The 24,940-nt window shown below is 37.3% G+C and overlaps 5 protein-coding genes across 10 annotated transcripts; 2 read left to right on the top strand and 3 right to left on the bottom strand.

Annotated features, from left to right (window-relative positions):
- The first annotated feature begins 3,047 nt into the window (after positions 1 to 3,047).
- On the top strand, positions 3,048 to 5,155 carry LOC111809058 (amino acid permease 3). Its single transcript, XM_023695384.2, has 6 exons — positions 3,048 to 3,315; positions 3,405 to 3,638; positions 3,742 to 3,835; positions 3,913 to 4,127; positions 4,215 to 4,354; positions 4,436 to 5,155. The coding sequence occupies exons 1-6, from the start codon at positions 3,222 to 3,224 to the stop codon at positions 5,081 to 5,083; spliced, it is 1,425 nt and encodes a 474-aa protein (XP_023551152.2). The 5' UTR covers positions 3,048 to 3,221; the 3' UTR covers positions 5,084 to 5,155.
- A 1,793-nt stretch (positions 5,156 to 6,948) lies between these two features.
- On the bottom strand, positions 6,949 to 13,004 carry LOC111809411 (uncharacterized). The gene is made up of 9 exons (XM_023695861.2): positions 12,078 to 13,004; positions 11,133 to 11,323; positions 10,825 to 11,051; positions 10,579 to 10,681; positions 10,379 to 10,476; positions 10,065 to 10,130; positions 9,867 to 9,956; positions 8,277 to 8,453; positions 6,949 to 7,415 (listed from the first exon to the last, which is right to left on the bottom strand). Exons 1-9 carry the CDS (start codon positions 12,665 to 12,667, stop codon positions 7,380 to 7,382), a joined length of 1,578 nt encoding a protein of 525 aa, XP_023551629.1. The 5' UTR covers positions 12,668 to 13,004; the 3' UTR covers positions 6,949 to 7,379.
- Positions 13,005 to 13,295: 291 nt separating this feature from the next.
- On the top strand, positions 13,296 to 15,996 carry APPR6 (Tetratricopeptide repeat (TPR)-like superfamily protein). 4 transcript variants are annotated; one of them, XM_087116785.1, is made up of 2 exons: positions 13,296 to 15,307; positions 15,420 to 15,996. In XM_087116785.1, exon 1 carries the CDS (start codon positions 13,773 to 13,775, stop codon positions 15,213 to 15,215), a length of 1,443 nt encoding a protein of 480 aa, XP_086972911.1. In that variant the 5' UTR covers positions 13,296 to 13,772; the 3' UTR covers positions 15,216 to 15,307; positions 15,420 to 15,996. The 4 variants fall into 4 exon arrangements, with proteins under 4 accessions (XP_086972911.1, XP_086972913.1, XP_086972912.1 ...); XM_087116787.1 differs by having other exon boundaries at positions 13,296 to 15,303; XM_087116786.1 differs by having other exon boundaries at positions 13,296 to 15,282; positions 15,375 to 15,996.
- An 87-nt stretch (positions 15,997 to 16,083) lies between these two features.
- On the bottom strand, positions 16,084 to 19,086 carry LOC111809023 (uncharacterized). Of its 3 annotated transcripts, none has more exons than XM_023695334.2 (5): positions 18,932 to 19,086; positions 18,358 to 18,516; positions 17,684 to 17,735; positions 16,718 to 16,784; positions 16,084 to 16,373 (listed from the first exon to the last, which is right to left on the bottom strand). In XM_023695334.2, the coding sequence occupies exons 2-5, from the start codon at positions 18,511 to 18,513 to the stop codon at positions 16,283 to 16,285; spliced, it is 366 nt and encodes a 121-aa protein (XP_023551102.1). In that variant the 5' UTR covers positions 18,514 to 18,516; positions 18,932 to 19,086; the 3' UTR covers positions 16,084 to 16,282. The 3 variants fall into 3 exon arrangements, with proteins under 3 accessions (XP_023551102.1, XP_023551103.1, XP_023551104.1); XM_023695335.2 differs by having other exon boundaries at positions 18,901 to 19,042; XM_023695336.2 differs by lacking the exon at positions 18,932 to 19,086 and adding an exon at positions 18,738 to 18,851.
- A 547-nt stretch (positions 19,087 to 19,633) lies between these two features.
- On the bottom strand, positions 19,634 to 24,940 carry LOC111808826 (NAD kinase 2, chloroplastic). The gene is made up of 8 exons (XM_023695025.2): positions 24,445 to 24,940; positions 22,164 to 24,035; positions 21,948 to 22,069; positions 21,731 to 21,872; positions 21,416 to 21,640; positions 21,201 to 21,275; positions 20,207 to 20,308; positions 19,634 to 20,035 (listed from the first exon to the last, which is right to left on the bottom strand). The coding sequence occupies exons 1-8, from the start codon at positions 24,631 to 24,633 to the stop codon at positions 19,799 to 19,801; spliced, it is 2,964 nt and encodes a 987-aa protein (XP_023550793.1). The 5' UTR covers positions 24,634 to 24,940; the 3' UTR covers positions 19,634 to 19,798.

Here is a 24,940-nt window from a genome sequence, read left to right on the forward strand (position 1 = left end):
AAGATAGAGCAAATATATACGGTATCTTATTCTATTATGAAAAGTGGGAATTTGACTATTCAAAATACTCACGGTTTCTATTTATTTCATTTTGATCCGCTAAATTTAATATGAGCTTTTAAAGAACTAAAATAATGTATGCAAAATTTAGAGGACGTTAAAATATCATGATTAAATATTTGCTTCGAATTGAGGTAACGAGTAATGTGACCCGACAACAGTGAGGTGGCAAATCAATTATTCGGGTTAATCTATCCTAGCTAAGGTACCAGGTCACATGAGTTGACTTAATCTTGTCGAGATGTTGACTGAGGCTAACATGCCCTAACCAAAGGTGAATTGCTGCTTGAGCTGACTTATTCTAGTTGAGATGGTGGGTCTCATGGCTCAAGCTATGATTTGTCTTATCAAAGCTGACTTGTAAAAAAGATACTTGTATCGATGGAGCGTTGTGCCCGATACTCTCTAATGCTTAAGTCAATGCTTTGACCGAAATGGTATCAAGATAAGCTCGTACAGTATTCCATACCTTATATGAATTTAATAAGTCTCTTATATGTATCATTTTTTTCTCACCATGCCTCGGTTGTAGCCAAACATGATGACAATAAGAAATAAGAAAATGAGGGATATATACCTAAACTCGGTTAGTACGAAGTCTGATAGGCTAGATCTGTCAACTCTTCAAGAAACCACACCAAAAGATTTGTCCTTTATTCGTTCACTTCACATAGGTCTAAGGGGGACAACATGTGGAGAGCGGGTCCACGGGCATTTAATCCTACCCAATACCTATAACAATTATAGTGTTATAGGGTTCGAGTGACCCTTGAAGATTGCCATGGGACTTTTATTACCTAATTTATCCATCTTTTTCGTATTCTCGAGTAACTTCTTTGTCAATCTCTCTAATTATTAAGTTATTTATAAATATTATAATTTTTTTTTAATCTTTGAGTGAATTATTTTGTTCCACTCAATACATTTAAAAATAAGAAAATTACCAAAAAAAGAAAGAATTTTTTTGGTAAATCCTTATTTTTTAAGGATTAAATCCACTGTTTTTCCCACTTTTGGAATTTTTTAAAAGTGGGAATATGATTCCCATTATGAACCTATGGGAATTTACTTACATGGGCAATAATTATTAATTACTTTTCACATACAGTAAAAATAACATAATAATAATAATAATAATAATAATAATAATAATAATAATAATAATAATAATAATAATAATATATATATGCAATTAATTAATGATGGAAGGAGACGGCTTAAAATTTAAAAATAAAAAATAAATTAAATAGACTTTTCACCTTGTAAATAAAATAAAATATACTATTAATCAGTAAAAAAATATTAAATATTTAAGATATATCCATAACTAATATATTTTCCTGAGATACATTATTCTTATTTAAAATTATATTGTATTAAGATTCTAAATCGATAGATTCTTAGATGCGAGCTTTTGACTTGATCAACGGGTTTTAGCATGGTCGGTGACACTTTCTAAATTTCTTTTTGTATACATAAGGTCGGTAGCACTTTCTAAACTCGTTTTCTTAAACCGACCTGATTTAACTTTATTGACTTGTTCTTTAAAAAAAGAGAAAAGATAATTAGTGATTTAAATTATATAACGGTCGGTCGTTGATTGATATATAAGTATGTTAGTAGGCGAGTAGAGAATTTGAATATCTGATCTTTTGTTTGAAGTTACATATTCTATGTCTGATGTTGGCCGTCCAAAACGAGCTTTTTAAAGGAATCTATTCTTTTACGTAAGAGAATACCTTCTAATTTTGGATAAATCCCATATTCCCCGACCATTCTTAATATTCTTTGGTTAAAACTAAAGAAATAAATTATTACCAGGGGTTGGGTTAATTTTTTTTTATTTTTAATAAAAGTAAAATTTTAATATGTAAAATAAATATTTATTTATTTTCACCCCCTTTAATTAAATTTTGTAATTTAATTTCAATATATATCTTAAAAAAATAAATAGTTATCAAATTATATATATATATATATATATTAAAAGTAAATAGGTATATTTTAAAATTAACAATAAATTTAAATGAGTTCTAAGGAGTCTATGAACCAATTCTATCCGTAAAATTTTCATTTATTTGAATTTAATTTAATTTAAATAAATTTATAATTCAATTTACGAATATTTCTTAAATGACACTTAAATTATATTTAAAAATGAAGTCAAATAGAGGATTATAGGTATTATTCAACCAACATTATGATTTATTAAATGAAAACCTAATAATTCAAGCCAATGATCATTAAATGATCCAAAAAAGTCAACAGACAAAACATTGTCACTATATTTTATCCAAAACTTAAAACAAAAAGATCCAAACAACTTAAATTACCATGGAAGGGGCTGCCATCAAACTGAATATGGCACAAAATTTCTGTCAATTTTCATTAAATTTTACCTCACTCAGAACTTAGAGACTAATGGGTTAGAGTACTGTTAGACGAACACGACTCTCCACAATGATATGATATTGTCCACTTTGAGGATAAGCTCTCATGGCTGTGAACACCTCTCCTCGAACAAAGTTAGCTCTGATACTATGTTCGACGAACAAGACTCTCCACAATGGTATGATATTGTCCACTTTGAGCATAATAGTATGATATTGTCCACCTTGAACATAAACTCTCATGGCTTTGCTTTGGACTTCCTCAAAAGGTCTCACCAATGGATAGTGTATTCTTTGATTATAAACTCATGATCATTCCCTAAATTAACCGATGTGGGACACTTTCATCTTACAGCAACGAACAAACGTGCACGCACGGACGACGTGTATGATCGAACAAGTTTAGTTGCTAGACGAGTGGCGAGAATTATAAAAATTGTTTTTTATTTATTTATTTATTTATTTATTAATGTTTTTTCCCCGAAACGTGGAGGATTTTGCAGCTTCAAAGGAAGCTCACATCGGAGTCAAAAGTGGTGAGAAAGGTAAATCGACCGTCAACAGACCCACTCGGTTCACCTTCCCTTAGCTTTCTGTAAACAGCACGTGCTTTCTTGTTCCTCTTCTTCTCTATAAAACACGAACACCCATCTCCTTCTTCCCCAAAACAAAAACATCGGAGCTCTGTTTTTTCAGACACTCTGAAACGCTAACCAAAAAGGGTCTGAGAAAAAACAGCTGATTTTCCTCTGTTGTCGTTTGATTTTGAAGATGGCTGAGAATCAAGCTTTTGGTGTTTCCACGGCGGCGGTTCCACAAGGCGGTTCCAAGTGCTTTGATGACGACGGCCGGCTAAAGCGAACTGGTATAACATTTCCGACAGCTAAAACAGAGTCCTCTGTTTCTTTAAAAAAAAAAACAGGGTCTTATGGTGTTTTTGTTTTGAAAAAACAGGGAATGTTTGGACAGCTAGTGCTCACATTATTACAGCTATTATTGGCTCCGGCGTTCTTTCATTGCCGTGGGCGACGGCGCAGCTCGGCTGGATCGCCGGTCCGTTGGCTATGTTCTTGTTCGCATTAGTTACTTATTACACTTCCCTTTTTCTCTCCGCCTGTTACCGGTCCGGCGACCCTGTTTCCGGCAAGAGAAACTACACTTATATGGATGCCGTTCAGGCCAATTTCGGTGAGTAAAATCCTTAATTGTCAAGAATGATTCAAGAATTTTCCCCCTTAACCTTATATGCTCTGTTTGTAACCTTATATGCTCTGTTTTTTCTGATTTACAGGAGGTTTTAATGTGAAATTATGTGGGTTTGTTCAATACTTGAATCTTTTCGGAATTGCAATTGGGTCTACAATAGCTTCAGCCATAAGCATGATGTGAGGGAACTTTTAAAAGCTGTTTCTTCTTGTTCTTGTTCATTTCTGATGTTCTTCAGGGGATCTGAAATTTGCAGGGCAATTAAAAGGTCAAATTGCTTCCATGCAAGTGGTGGGAAAGATCCTTGCCCAATCAATAGCAATCCGTATATGATTGCTTTTGGAATTGTTGAGATAATTTTATCACAAATTCCAGATTTTGATCAGCTATGGTGGCTCTCCATTGTCGCTGCTGTCATGTCTTTTACTTACTCAGCTATAGGACTCGGCCTCGGAGTTTCCCGAGTCGCCGGTAAATTTTCCGACATCTCCGTTCCTCTGTTCCTCTGTTCTTTGATGTTTTGCTTGGAGATTCTGACCCTGTTCTTGTTTGTTCTAGAAACTGGGAAAATCAAAGGCAATTTGACTGGAATCAGCTCAGGAACTGCCACTCAATCCCAAAAAGTTTGGAGGAATTTCCAAGCTCTTGGAGACATTGCTTTCGCCTACTCTTACTCGATGATCCTCATCGAAATTCAGGTACGATTCTCTCGTCGGTCGTCGTAATCTATCAGTTTAAACTTTCGAGTTCGGTGACGGAGATACAAAGCTATGAAACAGGACACAATAAAATCGCCGCCGTCGGAGGGGAAGACAATGAAGAAGGCAACACTAGTGAGCGTGACGGTGACAACACTGTTCTATATGTTGTGTGGCTGCGCCGGCTACGCCGCCTTCGGCGACATGTCGCCGCCGAATCTACTGACCGGATTCTATACTCCTTATTGGGTTATCGACATTGCCAATGCCGCCATTGTTATCCATCTTGTCGGAGCTTACCAAGTGTACTGCCAACCCATTTTTGCCTTTGTTGAAAAGTACGCGTCGGAGAAGTTTCCGGCGAACAAATTCATCACCAAAGAGATTGAAATTCCGATCCCCGGCTGCCGGCCGTACAAATTCAACCTTTTCCGGTTGGTTTGGAGGGCGGTTTTTGTGATTGTAACGACCTTGATCTCCATGCTTCTACCGTTCTTCAACGACGTCGTTGGACTCCTTGGAGCTATAGGATTTTGGCCTCTTGCTGTCTATTACCCTGTTGAGATGTACATCATTCAAAAGAAGATACCTAAATGGAGTTCTACATGGGTGCGCTTCCAAATCTTGAGCGTCGTCTGTCTTATAATCTCGATAGCCGCCGCCATTGGTTCGGTTGCCGGAGTTCTTATTGATCTAAAGAGCTACAAGCCCTTTACCACTAGTTTTTAATTCTCAATTTAACCCTTAGCCTCAATAAAAATTTATATCTACACAAGGGAGATCGAAAGAGATTTGAAAGTATTTTTAGTTTCGTCTCTGCCACTTATTTTAATGTTTATTTTTCTAAAATATCTATATTTTTACGACAGTAGAGTGGAAATTCTCCATAGAAATTTACAGATATCGAGTTTTCTCCATAAGTTATATGTATTTCTTTTAAAAATATTTAGTGAATAATTTTTATTACCTATAATAAAAATATAAAATATTTTAATAAATTCAAAAAAAAACATGGTGTTACTCAAAAAGGTCTTTGGGACCATTTTTCAAACAAATTTCCATCAAATCCCAATAGGTCAAAAAGTGGTAAAGGTTTATTCAACTTATATTTTTATAAATTTAATTTTATAGTATAAAATCAGGTAAAATTTGTGGGGATGTGAACTCGTGTTAGCTTTGAGAGAAAGTAAACACGACTCAACGAAAATTGAAAAAAAAAACGTTATTATTGAAGTTTATGTTAATTATCGAACATATTTTTCAATATTTTCGTAATTCTCTTTACTATTGGTAACTACTGACTTTCCGTGCATACAAATTTCATCTTGAAGCAAACGGTTGTATTTGTCAATTTGAGTATAGTTTAGCATTGATTACTGTCTCAAAGTTTGATGATTCGTTCTGTGATAAAAAGATTTGCTTTTTCTCTACCTTAGCTAAGCAATTTGAATGATTCAATTCACAGTCTTAATAATCTTGTTGGGATTATGGAGCCAACACGAGCTCTAACATCAAAAGGATTGAGAGGATAGCGCCGAGAAGCTAGATTAGAGTGTCACAATATTATCTGTTGTAGTGTTGAGAAATGGAAGAACTATCACAATATTTCTGTCAGAAAAACTACAAAAAGTACTTTTTTGAACACGAAAGAAAGATGCTCGTACAATATTATTGAGAGAAAAATGACAAGAATACTTTATATCGACATCGAAAGTAAACTTTTTAATACGTATCGCAAAAGGTAGCCCTAAAAATCAAACCGACCCAATAATATTTATGGCTGAGAACGCCGGAAGGTCTCAAGTCGAGAGCCGCCCACTAGCGGCGGCTTCGTCGCAGGTGGGTTGGTTTCGTGATGGTGGAGTGATGTTTCTGGGAAGTTCATATTTTCATTGGAAAAGTAATTGCTGTCGTTCTCTTACCTTCCCTTTTGATGGGATTTTGCATTTGTTTGTAATGGACATTTGGAGAAATCTACTAGGACGAGGTAAAGGCCATGATATGTTTGTTTATTTATTTTTTTTACTTTGATCGAGTCCATTATCTTATTGTTTCGATTGGATTAATGATTAACGGGAAAGGCAAAAGCTCCATGTCGAGAAACTGCCTTTTATGAACATGAATGTTTTCTTCTTGTCTTCAACCGGGGTGTTATTACGAAAGTTTATCAACTAGAGATGTCTACGGGACAGGGATGGAGAAGCCTTCTCTATTATACAAAACCTTAGGTAGTGTAATAGGCAAGTAAATATATTCATAAGAAACCCCAAAATTAATTGTATTAAACCCCGAGATTCACAACTGTGATCGAGCAAGGCTGGGATGACGAATACAATCCTATCCTCAACCCTATTTATCTACCCAACCTTGTTTATCCAACAAGGAGGAATCTCTTCTTACTCCCTCTCCCATTCAACCATTCCCCATTTGAATGGAAATTTTCCACCCCATTTGAGGCGGGTCTCCACGAGATCCCAAGCTCTAGAATAAATAGACATTTCTATATCTAATTCAAGGAAGAAATTTGTGTTTGAAATATAAAACAAAACTCGCTAAATCCGTATCTAAAACTATGAAAAGAATCACTCAGAGGGGAAAAAGAATACAAAGGTTAATTTAAAAAGTTTCCCAAGGTTACACAATTCAAGGATACTCTTACAACAGATCATACAAATGGTTTGAATGTACACTTCACCGAATACAGTATACAGAAGAAAGAAAGAGGAAAATGGAAGAAATACTCTACAATAGCAATGAATCTGGCGCAAATTTAAAGAATTATCAGCATTATTTCGAAGTATGAAACTATGATTTAGCCCATGGAATAAAATTTTCAAGTAGTCACGACCTTTTAGATCTTTCTCTGAGAACATGTTGAACACAATATTAACAGCCAAATGGCCTCAAGACTGACCTGCAGGAAGCAGACGGCTCTTGTCATGGTAGATTGGTCGTCTCCTGATTAGGTACTCATACTTTGCAGGTGACATGGTGGTTGAAAAGAAACAATCATCCGAGGTTGTGTCTAAAGTTCCTCTTTGCTGAATTTATTCCACGCTTCCTGTTTCAATGTAAGACAGAAATGATGGTAATAAGACAGTCAAAACAAGTAAACTGAATTAGACTTTGAATCTAAAAGAAGTCGTGTATTGAACCAACCAATTGTTTGGACAAGATAGATGAGAATGTGAGATCCTACACCGGTTGGGGAGGAGAACAAAACATTCTTTATAAGAGTGTGTGGAAACCTCTCCCTAGCAGACGCGTTTTAAAAACTTTGAAGGGAAGTTCAAAAGGAAAAGCCCAAAGACGACAATATCTGCTAGCGGTAATCTTGGGCTGTTACAAATGGTATCAGAGCCAGACACTGGGCGATGTGCCAGCGAGGAAGTTGTGCCCCAAAGGGAGTGGACACGAGGCGGTGTGCCAGCAAGGACGCTGGGCTCGAGAGGGGGTGGATTGTGAGATCCCATGTCAGTTGGGGAGGAGAACGAAACATTCTGTATAAGGGTGTGGAAACCTCTCCCTAGCAGACGCATTTTAAAAACCTTGAGGGGAAGCCCGGAAAAAAATCCAAAGGGAACAATATCTGCTAGCGGTAATCTTAGGCCGTTCCAGAGGAAGACAGTCATTAATCAATCCTTTGTTTGTTTATTTCTCCTAGGATTACAATAGTTTGTCATAGAAACATTCCAAGTAGGAAATCATTAGGTACTTTATAATTCTATAACAATCCGTATCCACATTGGAGACGACTTAAGCTCAACGAAAATTTTAAATAAAAGCAAACAACCCATTCTCTAAACATGTAGCCAAACTCAAAAGATCAAACACCTTATCGTTCGAAAAACAGAAACCAAGTCGAGATGCAAGCATGAAGCTATGGATGCTAAAAGAAGAAAATGAAATATTGGCAAGTCACCTTAAGGATATCAAAAACCTTCTCTGCTGTATATTTCTGCTCAATACTGGCACCCTTCTGTTGTACCTTATCCGGATGAATGCACAAGACTGCCTTCCTATATACTTTTTTAACTGAGGTAGAAGTAATCATATCCGTCAATGAAACTGGCTCCCAACCGCATCCCGACCAGAGAACCTAATCACCAGTAGAGTGGAGATTAATCAGCATGCTAGTAAACGAATCTATATCGTTGCCAATTACAGCTAGAGAATCTGGACTGGTTGAACGTGTGAACGTAATTTAAAGTTGATGGCTTTTATGAAAATATTCTACGTTATGATCATGGGGTGCAGCCACTAGCCCATGCTTCTCTAAGAATGTAACTATTCAAGCGTCTACAAGAAGTTATGTATGTTTATGTATACATCCTCATAAGCATTACCACATGTCATGCAAAAGGTCAGGGAAGTAAACACATTTTACGAATGCTACTATTTACAATATTACCAAAAGAGAATCAATGGATTTAAGCTTGTTTGTCTCTCCTCAAACCAGCCTACTGCAAGGTAGCTTTATTGAATCATGTTGCCAATATTAACTTATCTACCAACGAAGTCAAAAGAAAAATTTATACATTTTAGGTACTTCGATTTTCGATCATCCTCAATACTAGCCTACAAAGGTACTATGGTTTTTCATTATCCTCAATTCCAGCCTAGGCTTTTCTAAATCCTGAGTCTTTACCATCACAGATCCCTACAGGAAATACATCATAAACAATTCCAAAGATGAGAAGTTTTTCTCTCCATGAAGGGAACATGCAGAAGCAGTTTAAGGTCAACAACTCTTTTAGAATAAGAAGATCTTTAACTCTTCTAGGACTTCTCCTCTTCCTCTATTCAGCTTCTTTCCTTCCACATAAATAGGGTCTCAAATTTCAAGTTTGCCACTATAAATACTTGCTGGTCGTTTACAATAATACTTGGGATCTTCAGCTGAGAAGATGTTTAATGGAAAGAAAATTAAAGGAATGACCAATCACTTTGAATCTTCTTGGCGCCCGTCCTGTTCCCCCAAGAAGGTTGAAGATGAGATTTTTTAGTTTATTTCGGGCTGATGGTTAAAACGAAAAGAGTATAATCCATTGCTCAAAGGCTTGTAGAGGTCTCTTTGGCTTCTTCAGGAGCAAGGATTTCTAGATGTTCCTCATATAAGTTCACCACTTTTGTTAAATTTAGTGAACACATTCAGTAAACAACCACCAACCGAGTGCTTTACACAAATCCTTACATAGTATTCCCTATTTCCCTTTTCTTCGATTTCTCCTTTCTATGCCTATGGATCCTATCCCTAAGGCCTTTAGGTTGAGCTTATTTTTTGGTGTGTGACTCCATTACTCAAAAATAATAATAATAATAATAATAATAATAATAATAATAATAATAATAAATAAATAATAATAAATAGAGAGAGAAAAGCTAATCGAAATGCTCACATGGAGAATAATAGAAAATAACGGACACTAGGCATGGAGAATAATAGAAAATAACGGACACTAGGTAAGGAACATTAGAATGAGAGAGAAAAAACTAAAACTAAGAAACACACATATTGCAATGACGATAACAGTGCACGAATGTTGCCTTCCTTCCCTGCAGCCCAGCGCTTGATATCAACATCTAAAGTCTCAGCAAACCTCTGGTCAAATCAAACAAAACTGGAAATAAACCAACCAAGCCTTGGGATTTAACCAAAATGAGAATTATAACTGTAAGTCAAAATACAATTGAGCAATTGAATACTAACATGCTTCTCTTCTTGCTCATGCTGTGTTTGAAAATCACGCTGATTCAAATCAGCCACTGCTCTTGCCTGAAAATAAAACATTAAGATGGTGTAAATGTTCCTGGTAAAGATGAACAAAAAAAGAAATGCAAAATCTACAATCAGTTTGCCAAAATTACTAGGAAGTCTATGCCTATGCCTCAAATCCCACTAGGAATCGATTTGAACTGCTTTTAATTCAATGAATACGAACATCCATCTAAGAAGAGAGATCTAAACTCTAATAGGTACAAATTGTAACAAAGAAGAAAAAAGAGAGAACGAGAAACACAAACTGCACGCTCTTGGGTTCTCTGGAAACGCCCCATTCTAGCTCTTCTTCTTTCTTCACTCTCCCCAGCAACTTCTTCAAAATGTCCAAATGAAGAAGCATCTACCATGAGAGAAAAAAGGGATTGGGGAAAAACAAATTTTTAAAGATTGAAGGAAAAAACAATCGAGAAAATTGTAGTCAATTGCATGGTATGTATATCACCTCCGAAAACCGACGAAAGATCGTCCACAAGATTAACAGCAGAAGAAGCAGTTTTGGGAATTTCAGATGGTTTGTTGTATTTAGGAACGTCAAATAGAGGATCCTGAAAAATAACACCACAACATTAACAGACGTGTCCATCTGGTGGTTTAGGATACAAATAAACAAATATATATTGTTTTAACTGCAATCAATTTTCATATTCTTTTTTCTTTTGTACAAGCATTGGTGGTGTTAAGTGGTTACCGGAGTCGTCGTTTGTGACCTTGGAACACTTTGTGATCGAGGACCCACGTTGAAAAAGGAGTCCAGATCGTCAACAGTCTTTTGATGATTTACTCCTGCAGCATGTGCAACATGACGATTTCTACTCATGTGTGTTGAGGCATTGACTTTCCCTTCACTGTTATTCTGCATCTTCCCCCTAGCAAAGTTATCCAATTCATCTATAGGAGAGGAAGAGGAGCTCTTAACTGCACAGAGCATCTTCATATTGTCAAATTTTGATGAGATTGGGCGTATCAATACATATGAATTTAGGGAAGCTGAAGCACCTTTATCTTCCTTATGACCTGGCTTTGGTATCCGAGGAATCCTGAATGGTGAGGAAGAACTTGGGGGGCTGTCAAATTTTGAAGCTTCAGACGAATTATAAGACGGTATTGAAGTCGATTCTAGTTCGATAAAAGGATCTTTGGCTGAACTGACAGTTGATTGCTGGGTCAGATTGTCTGGCATGCTTGCCCTGTGCAAACAAGTAAGATTAGAACGCACCAATTGTACGAGTAATCACACTTACGAGAAAAATAGAGATGCATGAATAGAAACAACATGCACGGAAATCATCTAGTCGGAAATATGCACGAACAAAACTGAATGAGAGCTTGGGAAGGCACATAGGGTATACAGAAAATAGATTTCTACAATAATCAAGACTTTATTCCCACATTGAAGAGAGTTTCTCTTGGCATACAATATTGTAAATGGTCTAATATGATTAAAGAAAAATTGAAAGGCAACCATGGTATTCAATTGCAGATATGTTTCATTCCAGTTATATGTTTGTACTTCATTAACAATTCAATACAATGCTGTTGATTGGCGATTGCTCGTATGAATTTGCCTCGGAAGCAGAAACGAATAGATGCAGGCTTATAGGACATTTAAGGTAACTAATGAAAGTCAAAAATGAACTTTTACATTTGAAAGGTTGCATATATGGCAACCAAAATAAGGAAATGACATGCTGCAGGAGTAAACTGATCTTACAGTAAAGGGAATGAAACTGTGAAGCTAAAATTGCTTCTTGTCATCTAAGAAACTAGAAATACACACAAAAAAATGAAGCTAAATTCTATGTCAAATCTTTTCCTAAGTTCAATTCACACCGGCATGATGATACAGTAGATTCACCAACAAAAAGCAGAACCTAAACCATAATTTTCTCGTACCAACGACATAATGTAGGCCAGTTTTTCAAGCATCTACATTGATTATACCTGTTAGTTCGAGAGTTGTTATTGCCAAAGCCAGAAATCAATTCATCAAAAGGAGCTGCGTTATTTGCTGCATTTTTTAATCCGTTCAGCTTCGGGGAAGTTTTTCCCACATTGCTGCCAAAATCACCAAAATAATCACCAATTTGAGAGGTCTGATTCAAAGACGAGGGGAATGATCGGACAGGATCCTCCTTCTTCGCTGTAACCGAGCTCTTGAATCCGGGAATCCCACCAAAAACATCATCATATGCAGGATCTGTATTCTTCGACCCAAAAAATATGGAATCGTAGTCAAAAGAAGACGGAGAACTTCCAGAATTCCCCGAATGTTTCGTTGACTGGTTGAGACTCCCGAAAAGACCATCGTAATCATCAAGCCCTCCGTAAGTATCGGGTTTAGTATTTTTCTGAAAAGATACATCAACAAAACCAGAATCGAACGAGGATTTGCCGTTCAAACCCGAATTGTACACGGAATTCCGGGACTGGAAGGTGTTTGAAGGAGATGGTGCCTTAGATGCGGCCATTGGAGCCGATTTTCCTTGCGGCTTCAATCCAAATCGTTCTGTCAATACCCCAAACTCGTCCATTGCAGGCGTAATCACAAATTTTCAACAATGGAATCAAAAGTAAACCCAATAATCTTCAAAGCAAAAGCGAGCAATTAAACTGTTGTTCAAATACGAATTCTAAAGTGAGAAAGAACACAGAATCAATGCCGCAGATAATTGAAGCATAAACATCAAACAAGCTTCAAAAACAAATCGTCCAAAGGAAGGAGAAGGTAAAATTAATCAAAGATATCACAACTTCGTGGCCCCTCCGCTTCTCCCTCTCCCTCCGTACGAATGTATGAGTGGAAGCCACCACGCATTCAGCAACATCAAATTATGATTTGTTTCTATTCTATTTCCCGTTTTCCGAGTCCGTGTCGGTGTGGGAGAGAATTTAAATTTATATATATACTTTTTTTTTGTTTTTTTTTTTTTCTAAAAATACTATTAAACATTTTATTTTGTTTAAAAAAATTAATATTACCTTTGAACTTCGAAAATATTAAAACTAATAAAAAAATTCTCGAAATTATTGTACCTTTAAATTATTAGTAATTTATTTATTTCAAAAATAATTTTGAAGTTTTAAAAATAGCATAAACGTCTAAAAAAATTCAAAAAAATAATAATAATAATAATTTTTTTATTTTAAGTTTTATCCTTTTGTAGTTTAGCCTACAACCCCTAAAATTCGTCGGTCTCGTGCAACCGTGTCGTCGGAGGAGCGAAATCCGGCGCGTATTCTACACCAAATTGGATTGGAACGCAGCATGCTCAAATTCGAACCACCGGCCACTAGGCGATAGGAATTTGTTCGATCGCGCCGCCGTCGTTTCATTCTTCCATTGAAGCGAGGAAGAAGATAACAACGGTGCGACACGCTAGCCTGTTTTGTGTTTTAGTTACTTAGTTCTACTGTTACTCGTTGGATTGTTTATAGATTTATAAGTTTCTCAAGTTCTGTTTCATTTTCTCTTTAGCGTCCTTCGAAAATTCAAGCTAGCTATAGTTTGGTTTGGGAATATGCTTAATTAAGAAGCTCTGCAGCTACTTAAGTGGTGATTTTTTCCATAATCGCATGCGTAGTTACTTGTTTTCATGTTATTGACATTGTTTGAGGCAAAGTTCAATTCTGTGTACCATGATGAGAATTTGCAGCTATGAGAGAAATAAGCTTCCATTATGTAGATTGTTGGCTAGGCTATACAGTTCTGGTGAACAAATTGATACGGTCTCGGATTCAATCAAGGGTATATGTAAAATCATGATGACATGCCAAACATTGGCGCTTGAAACTTCCCTTGATCAAAGTGGGATTAGGATTTCACCTGAGATAGCTGAGGCTGTCCTAAAAAGATTTGAGAATGCTGGCATGTTAGCTTATAGGTTCTTTGAATGGGCTTCTAAACAACGAAGCTATGTCCATAGTGTGAGGGCTTACCACTCTATGATTGAGTCTTTAGCTAAGATAAGGCAGTACCAGATGGTGTGGGATTTGGTGAATGTTATGAGGAATAAGGAGATTCTAAATGTTGAAACGTTCTGTATTATCATGAGAAAGTATGCTAGAGCTCAGAAAGTAGAGGAAACAGTTTATACATTTAATATCATGGAAAAATACAACATGAAACCAAATGTAGCTGCATTTAATGGATTGCTGAGTGCTCTGTGCAAGTCCAAGAATGTGAGGAAGGCTCAGGAAATTTTTGACAGTATGAAGGATCAATTTGTTCCCGACTCGAAAACTTACAGCATACTCATTGAAGGATGGGGTAGGGCTCCAAATCTTCCAAAGGCAAGGGAGATTTTTAGAGAAATGATTGATAGCGGCTGCGTTCCTGATATAGTGACATATAGCATTATGGTTGATGTTCTTTGCAAAGCAGGACGAGTCGACGAAGCAGTTGGCATTGTAAAAGAAATGGATTCTAATAATTGTGGACCGACATCGTTTGTCTATAGTGTTTTGGTACATACGTATGGTGTAGAAAATCGGATCGAGGAGGCAGTCTCTACGTTCTTGGAGATGGAAAGAAATGGAGTAAGGGCTGATGTAGCAGCATATAATGCTTTAATCTCTGCTTTCTGTAAAGCAAACAGGATTAAGAATGTGTATAGGGTGTTAAAGGACATGGAATTAAAGGGTGTTAGCCCCAATTCAAGGACTTGCAACATCATTATAAACAGCTTAATAGGCAGTGGTGAGACAGATGAGGCGTTTAGGATGTTTCGTAGGATGGTCAAAGTGTGCGAACCAGACGTAGATTCGTATACCATGATCATAAAAATGTTCTGTGGGAGGAAGGAGGTTGATATGGCTCTTAAAGTCTGGAATTATATGAAGAAGAAGCAGTTTGTTCCGAGCATGCACACGTTTTCTGTTCTTATTAATGGACTGTGTCAGATAGGCAATGCTACAAAAGCTTGTATATTGTTGGAAGAGATGATAGAGAAGGGAATACGGCCTTCTGGTGTCACATTTGGAAGGTTGAGACACTTATTGATCAAGGAAGGCAGAGAAGATGTTCTAAAATTTCTGCAGGAAAAAATGAATTTACTTGTCAAGGAGCCAATGTGTGATTGAGGAACTTGGCTGAATGATGCGCTGCTGTTCAAAATTCCCATCTTTGCTGGATGGACTATTAAAAGAGGTCTGCTTTGTTTCTGCCTTTGTAGGTACCATATGTTATTTCTTTAAAATGCAAAGATTCATAGTTCCCCATATATCATCATCTTATTGCAGGCCAAATGTCATCTACTTTCTGTTTCTTCCTTTCTTCTGTTGCAGAGCTGAAATGCAAAAGCAGAGAAAGAAAGATGGTCAAAATGATTTGAGCTGCCATTTGCTACTGCTGAATTTTATGTACAACCATTTCCATTGGAGTAACAGGGGAAATGTTTCTCAACCTCTTTGCTCAGATTTTCTTTTCATCAGATAGCACTAAGTGCAGTTCTTGAGTCTATGGTTGTTTAGTCTTGGGAGTTAATTAAGTTCGTAGAGTTAGGATTTTTTTTATAAGAGGCAATTTCATTGATGATTAAAATTTACAAAAGGGATGTATAATCCATGGAGTTCACAAAAGACCTTCCGAATTTGCAATGAGGGAGGTATAGTTATAGGAAGTAAAAATATTAGACAATTTACACCGAGATATAGCTTGGTAAACAACATTGTCGAAAAGTTTTACGTAGGTCTGGATTTAAGAAGTGTTGAACTCTTGATGGCTTGAATTCGGAATATGTCGGAATATGTTAGATTCTATCTCTTTTTTGGTTTAGATTTGGAATAGAATTCTAATATGTACATTGTGGAGTTATTTTGAGATATGAAATAACATGCAGTACTCCTATAATTTGAACTGTTATTGCAAATCTGTAATTTCAATAGCAGGCGATAGGACCTCTAATCAGGAGACATGCCATGCATTTTTTTACTTAATCAACGAAGAAAATGTTTGAAGGCAGTAATTGTTAATATTATGATAGTTATGAATGTAGTAACTGTTCCCACAGCCGGCTCTCTCCTAAAAGGAAAACAAAAAAACAACTAATCAGCACCATAAGGTGCAGTGATCCTGCAGGAGCTAAGGGTAAAAAGAAAATCTCAAAAACAACGTTGTTCCTCTCTGAAGAACTAACTCAGTTTCCATCTCAGTGCCTTTTGGCTCTAGATTCAGATTTAGAAAGTGCCACGCTCGAAAACTTGTTCAACTCGTACAGCAGTCCAGCGGAGAATAAGAAGCTGCAACAGAAGAAAACAAGAAAGATGTGAAGTTAGAGTTTCAAGATACTCAATGTTTTGGTGCAATCAATCACAAGGAACGTGCTGTTCTACTATTTAATATAATGGCTATAAACATACGTCTAGAATTTGTTCCCTTCCCTTCTGAAATATTTGAAATGAAGTTACCATTTTGAACATTTGATATTAGATTATGATAGGATCAGTTTTCTATCTTATAATCTTCACTTTTGAATCGTTATGATCTGAGATATTTGTACTTTATAGTGGTTCCTAATGTATTTCTTTCTTCCCACGGGAAGTAGCTATGAACACAGGAAAGAATATGGATTAAGTCAGGATACCATGTTGTGATGCAAACTCTATGAACAGTGCTTGCAGCAATCAATGCAACTGCTTCTGCTACGATGACTGCAACAGAAAAGTAAATGGTTAGTTGATTCTGCTTCATCTCCAAGGAAACTGGCAGATGAGTGCACTATTATGCTATTGTTTACAATAATATATGGTCTTCTGAATTAACTCGCATAAAGGTTTTCAACAAACATCAATGAAAATTCGTTTGTTATGAAAGAACATAAAGGAAAAGAGTATCTAGTACTAGGAAAGTACTTACTTTAAACAATGAAATTTTCATTTCATTAATAATGCACAAATCAAATGGAGTACATGATTGACAAGTATCCATTCAATAGCATAATCAATGCAGCATAAGATGAAGAAGAAAAGGCCAAAAATACAGATATAGACCCATACAAATTTCTTTCAACTCAATCATGAAAATAGATTGTGGCTACCATGAGTGTATGCCTGCCCCATAGTATAAGGATTGCTTACTTATCGTAACAATTACGAACATTTATAGAGAACAGATACGCTTGTTGCAGGTAATTATAAAAGAAATCATCAAATGTTTCCAATCTGCAGCATTAGTATTAAGACTATTTTTTGAAAAATATGTGCTTTCCATATGAAACCTATACTCGAGAGACATCAATGGGTTTCCTCTCCAGATTGTGACTACGACTTTCCCCCCTATCACCACAGCCACTAATGGACATTCAGACGATTGGCCAAGCGAATAAGTCAATCTGGATCTTGCTCTTGGATGTCAGAACGAATACCCAGACTCCTTTCTTTTACGCCTTATTAGTTATTCAAGAGGATCAATTGGTTTGTAATGTCCCAATAATTCAAAATTCGCAACCGCTAAGTTGGTGCTACTCAGACACCGTGAGCTAGTATTAGACAAACTAATTAAGCAGAAAAGGAAAAATATTGTGCAGACAAGAACAAGCAACTAAACTTACCAGCTCCCCATCCAGTTCGCATGCCACATGATTCCTGGAAGTTTCCTATAAACTGCAATAAATAAATCAAGAAAATGAAAATTATTATGCTGAATCAGCAATTTAAGCTGAAAAGCACTAAATACAAATTAAGCTCATGAACTGCAAGCTGTAATTGAAGCAAAAAAACACGGTCACAAGTACAAAATTCTGCAAGCATGCAACAGTTTGCATGAGTTATGCTATGCATAACTTATCTTAAAACCATGAAATACAACTGATTCCATTACGTTTGACAGCAAGCAAAGCCAGGTCCAAAATGTCATAATCATTTATAATTTGAAATATCATCTCTTACAAAACAAGGAGATTAGAATTGAAAACAACATAGTATTGCAGAAATCTTTGTAACTTATAATTCGTAACCGATGCAAAATCGAAGTCAACGAAATACTGCACATTTTGATTTAAACAATATCACTTATTCAGTGTCCATGTAGTTGACAAAAGATGTTATGAAGGTGGATTCAACTGCCTAAAGGACGGAATTAAATACTGATAAAACACGAACTATTCCATAAAATATCTGTAAACTCCCCATCCAGGAAAAGCCACCGGATCCAGAAATACACATGAAGATAAAATGAATCCACACGTTAGTCTAGCTGGTAAAGGATAAAAGCGTATGCACTCACAGTTAGAAGCACTAGAAATAGAAGAGAACTGACGAATCCTCCAAGTATGGTAAACAACTCCGATGAAGCTAACTTTCCTCTATACATCTCTTGAAGCGAAAGAATGACAGTGAACAGAAGAAATGAGGTAAGCATGGAACTCCCAGACCCCGCCATGACCTTCAGTAATGACAAACACAAAAACGTCATAACCAGTAGTCAAGCATCAAACCACGAGGAACGGCAGCAACAGAAATCAGAAATCAGCTAAACAACAAGATGTGCGATCAAAATGAGCAGCAATAAAACAATTGCAAAAGAAAAGAAAAATGCGGATCCGAAACAACAGAAGGTACAAAAATCTCAGCGTCACTACAATCAATAGATTAGTTTTGGATAACCTAATCGAAAGATCAGAGGCAATCCAAGTCAGATTAAAGAAACATAATCCGAAACAAAAACCAACGGAAGATGCAATTCAGTACAAATTCCACTCAATCGAATCGGAAAAATGGTAAAATTTTAGATCCAGTTGAATCTTTTCCCCAGGATTTGCCCACTTACAAAAGAGATCGAAGGAGCGGTAAGCAAATACCTCGGGCAGCAGCTCTATTGCAAAGGCTTTCGTTTCTTCTCTGATGACGCGTCGACGGTCTATGTCGAAGCTAGTCTCCTTATTAACCTGTTCGGCTGCTTAGAAGTTTTTGGCAACCAAACGGTGTCGTATCAAAGAAATATTATTATTATTATTATTATTATTATTATTATTTATAAATAGAGAACAAATATTCAACATTAACCATAAGTCGTTCAACATTATGATTTTAAAGGAAAATAAACATAATTGAGGTTCAAAGTTGAATTTCACTTACGAACAATACCTAACAATCGTTTGTGCACGTGTTTCTATTACTATTTCGGTTAATATTCATTTGAGCTACAGAGAAAGACAAGGACAAAACTCGAGATCATAAATTTAAATCATCGCACCCCACTTGTTGTACTAAAAAATGCTCGAACTAATGATGAACTAAGTTGACGATACAAACAATAAGTACAAAGTTTTCGCCTCATTTCTCGAAATTCTCATGCCCTCATCAACATATTAGATGTGCGATCCCGAAACATTCTTGATAAGGGTATGGAAACCTCCCTGTAGCAGACGCATTTTAAAAACATTAAGAGAAAACCTATAAAGAAAAGCCTAAAGAAGACAATATCTACTAGTGGTGGGGTTGAGCTGTTCCACTAGACGACATGAATATTCTGAAATTTATATAAAGTTTGAATCGAAGAGTGTCGAACAAGAACACGCGGTGCAAGTACTCTATAAATTAATCATTTTTATAGTATCCATTGAAGTACAAGTATTACCTACCATCTTCTCTTTCACTTTTGAGGAACTCATATACTGTAAAAGCCAAATTTTGTGTGTATGTACAGTGATTTACAGAGACCTCGTTTATTGATTTGAAATGAAGTTAATGGTATGGCTTCGAAGGGCCTTCTGGTCAAGCCTTTCATTCCAGTTCAGACAGCGAATCAAGCTGCGAAACCAATCACCAGTTTGATCACACTTGTTTACAGTTGGGAGTGGATGCTTGCTCATGGATATCCGAACCGAATCGCCTCTTGAGAGCTGCTGCCTTCTCTTTCCATCGAAGGAAACCCAAGCGTTACTCCGTGCGTCCTCCGGGATCTGTCAATATAAGTAGAGTCATACTCGATTAGAACGCTAAGCTATACGAGACTAAACAAGTATGCATTTGATCCCTGTATCGTATAAGTAGAGTCAAACACGTACAGTTCATGTATGAGTTTATACGAGTCTATGTCGATACTCGAAAGCGTTAGTTCTAAATGAAATCACCTTTAACTCGAGTCGTGCAGAATCGGGAAGTATAACTGGTCTAAATGAGAGAGAATGGGGACAGATTGGAGTAAAAAGCATGCAAGGAACGTTCGGATGCACCTGCAAGATAGAAGAACATTGTCTCAAAGACGCATAAAGAACTTCATCCTAACGGCTGGCTCTCCATAATCACATTCAAGAACAACATTTTCCATTATGCATACATATGGCCAGAAACCACTTCAACAATGTGGCATGTGAAAAGAAATCAGTATAATTGAGAAGTCCAAGAGTATTCACACCAAAGATACAGACTTATACAAAGCTCTTCGACGGTAACCGCCCAAGTCCACTACTAGCAGATATTGTCCACTTTGGCCCGTTACGTATCGCAGTCAACTTCACGGTTTTAAAACGTGTTTGTTAGGGAGAGGTTTCCACACCCTTGTAAGGAATGTTTCGTTTCTCTCTCCAACCGATGTGAGATCTCATAATCCACCTCTTTGAGGGCCCAGCATCCTCGCTGGTACACCACTCGGTGTCCTCACTGATACCATTTATAACAACCCAAGCCCACCGCTAACAGATATTGTCCGCTTTGACCCGTTACGTATCACCGTCAGTCTCACGGTTTTAAAACGCGTCTATTAGGGAGATGTTTCCACACCCTTATAAGGAATGTTTTGTTTCCCTCTCCAACCAATGTGGGATCTCACAATCCACCCCCTTGGGACCCAACGTCCTCGCTAACACATCGCCCGGTGTCTGACTCTGATATCAATTGTAACAGCTCAAGCCCACCGCTCGTAGATATTGTCCGCTTTGACCCGTTACGTATCGCGGTCAACCTCACGGTTTTAAAACGCGTCTACAAGGGAGAGGTTTCCAAACCCTTATAAGGAATGTTTCGTTCCCCTCTCCAACTGATGTGGGATCTCACATCGACAATGTTATTGACCAAACAATGAAATTATTTCTTGTAAAAAAAAAAAAAAAAAAAACATTAGCTTACCATAGAACCCCCTGCTGCGGTAGAGTAAGCAGTGCTTCCAGTAGGTGTAGCCACAATGACTCCATCGGCCTGGACCTGAAAAGCATTTCCACTAAAGAAGTGACTATCTTGTACTTAGTAGCTGCAGCCAATGGTTCAGATAATATCACTCTTGAAGATAAGATATGATGATCTGCATCATATCAACTGGACTAATTTTCAAAAAGGAAACCCACCTTTGTAATGAGTCGATCATGTTCGTAACATTCGATTTTGGAAAGGTACGGATTCGAACCTCGATCAACAACAGCCTCATTAAGAATATTAAATAATTTCCCAGGAATAGCTTTGCCATTTCGGAAAATTTCGCACTGAAGACGCATTCTTAGAGTTATATAGACACCATCTAGTGAATCATTTCCATGAATGACATGTCTTAAGTCCTGCCTACAACTATCAAACTATATCAAAAAAGTATTATTATCAAACAAATATTCATCCGTGCAGTAGTCAATCAAAAGAAACCGAAAAGCTCGAGTCAAAGAGCTTACAGTGTGGGAAGTCAAAAATCCAAGAGACCCGAGATTAAACGAAACAACTGGGGGAACAGCACCTCTAAATAAATTTGAAGCATGGAGAATAACCCCATCACCACCCAAGCATGCCACAAAATCAACTTTCTCATGCAGGTCACTACACTAAGCATACAACAGGATAAGCAAATCCCTGAAAAAGGAAATGTCAACAAGTTCATCAATGCAGTCTTACCTGGTGTCTTGGCTATAAAAAGTTTGGACAAATCCAAACCCGGGAATTCTTGCGAATACGTCATGAACGTCAGGTTCGACAAGTACATTCATCTTCTCTTGATGATACAAGAACGAGGCAACCTACAATTAGGGATAGAATTTTCCATGTAAAATTATACATCGTTTGAAACCGAACAGGTAGGTTTCAAGATTTCAAGTTCAGTTTTTATGGTACCTCTTTAGCTTCTTCCATGAGCTCTTGACCCAACTTTTTGAGAAGTAATACAGTCTTAGGAGTGGATTTCCACATAAGCATCTGTTGTTGTGTACTAGGATGAGTAAAGGCCAAAGAGGATTCAGTCACTTTTTCTCGAGCACATGAAAAACCATCCGTTCGAACTAAAAACATCTCGGCCTTCCTTCTTGATTGCACCCTTACAACACCAGTGGCAGAAGCACACATATTTCCCTCCACATATTCCACATCGACATCGCTAGAAACCGAAGTTGCTTGACCATTGCTCTTTAAGCCATTTGTTTCCGATTTAGAGGGAAATTTATCTCCAACAGAAGTAGAAGCTACAAGTCTATTAAGAATAGGATTGGCTGGTACAGGACTATCAACATTGACATACTTCATCTTTGTAGTAGATGAAAATTGGATCTTCGAGGACGTATCGTTCACACGTGGGCTGTTGTTAGAATTTCCTGCTTCAACAATGCCAGATTTAAGATCACTATCACCAACACTAAATCTTTGAACACTGCTTGCAGGTAACTCGGTAGAAGACTTTTCTTTTGTTTTCAATTGATGGTGTAAGTAGTTTTGGGTAATCTTTTTGGTCCTAAAAAAGTTGGACATTTCTTTTCTTGAAAAACTATTGCGTGGAGGAATCTGAGCTTTCAGAGGGTGATGCTCTTCCCCATTATCAACTGCTCTTAAAGATGACAGATCTTGTGTAGGAATAGACCCGTTGTACGTTCCGTTCATATTCAGACTAACTTTATCAGTTTCTGCATAATTTTTTCCATTGATTGAACTATGATGGGCACTTTCTAGCAGCAAAGATTGGCCGTCTTCTTCATGTGGAAATGTTTTTCCAACGGTAGAAGTTTCCAGCGACTCTTTTGCTCCATTTTGATTATGTGCTAATTTGGAAGAGGCGTCTCTAAGGAGAATATCGCCCGGAACGATAGTATGATTAGAGACGATCTGTGCTCCACTGCGAGTAGCATATTGCCTCCATCTAGATATCATGGCTGATGTCCTCCACACACCCTCCTTACTATGAAGATAGATCAACCCATTGCTGCCATCCGAAACCAACGATGCAAACTTCTCGACCTGATCCACCGTTGGTGCATTACCAACTTCAACAGGAATTTTGATCACCTTAACTTTTGCAGAACCAATAGCACCATGTATGGATGCACTGTAGAATTCATCCTTCACCGTCTCTGCTCGAAGATCAACAATCGTTTTAAATCCTTTGTCGATTAACCACTTCAGACCTTCTTCTGTTACCTGACCACCACTCCAGAAGGCTACATCAGAATCTTTTGCTGATGTTTCTTCCTTGAAATTATGTAGATAAACAGGATTCCAATTAGCAAACAATGTATGGCAGGGCCAATCCTCCCCTCTATTAAAACCAGAATCATAACAAACATTCTTCAGCCTCTGAAGTTTCCTCCATAAATCCAAACTACGGTCATCGCCCGGAGTCAAGAAGTTTTCAAGAGCAACGTGCAAGCTTTCGCAACACCTTTTCATCTCACTCCGAAAAGAAGCCAGTGGAGGAAGATTATCCTCCATTGAATCTAAATTTGTAACGTGGAAAGAATTCATGGCGGATGATCTTCCAGAAAGTACATCCTCCTTTCCTTTGTTAAGAAGTGATACTAAACATCCAAGAACAGAGACTATTTTATCCTCAATTATTGGATTTTCCCCTGGTGTAACATCATATGAAACGCTACATTCACCAGTCAAAGGATTACAAAGAGTATCCATCAGACAAGAGTGGAGCCGTTCAGCAGTTCTAAAGATTCTACAATATGCCTCAACTTCTGCAATATCGCCAGGAACAGGCCCCATCCATGGTGACTATAATAGATTACAAAATGGGAATGGTTTACAATAAAAAATCAGAAGGGCAAAGTTAAAACACGAAATAAAAATCAGGAAGAAGATAATTGTAGTTGATTTATAATCAAACAGCAAAATCCAGAGTTTATTTTTGATAAATACGCCATTTCTGATAACCCCATGATTCTAAGCAACTTGAATGTAATAACAATCAGCAGAGGGCCTCTAAAACCTAAAGAACTGAGAAGAACAACGATTATAACATTAAATCAAAAACAAGGGTTCCATCATGCTCACATTTATACAGTAACAAAGCAATTAATTTCCCCGGACAAGACCAAGCACAATCACTTCCAGCTCTCCGGCCAGAAACACAACGAAATAGCGATAAATTGGATGGAAAATATAGAGGATTAAAGTAAGAGACCTGAAGTTCCGAGCCAAAATTGAGAGATACAGACTTCGAGAGCTCCGCCGTGCAAGCGAACTTAAGCCGCCTCCTGATCGGCCACCATGTCTGCAATTGGAATCCGGGAAATCTGGCACTGTTACAGGAAGGAAAGAGATGCCGAAGGAAATAGGAATGGGTCACGGAGGCCGGAAGTGAGCAATTCATGGCGACGGCGATGGCGTCCTAGTGCCACTCGAAGCAACATAACACCATACACAGTTCGCTGAGCTCTTTCTGTATAATCTCTCTCTCTCTCTCTCTCTCTCTCCCCCTTTTCAGAATTGAATAATGAAATGAAGAAAAAGAGAGAACGACAGGATGAACTCGTTGGGAAAGAAAATGGCGGCTGGGGTCTGATTCCAGAATATTTTTATGAATTTTGCTTCCAGAAATTTGATTTTTGATCAGAGGATTTGAGGCGCTTGGCAATCTCTAGCTCCATTTTCTTTGGACATAACTTTTATTTCTTGAT

Source organism: Cucurbita pepo, chromosome 13 (assembly GCF_057944985.1).
Source record: "Cucurbita pepo subsp. pepo isolate OVF chromosome 13, ASM5794498v1, whole genome shotgun sequence".
Taxonomy (NCBI): Eukaryota; Viridiplantae; Streptophyta; class Magnoliopsida; order Cucurbitales; family Cucurbitaceae; genus Cucurbita; species Cucurbita pepo.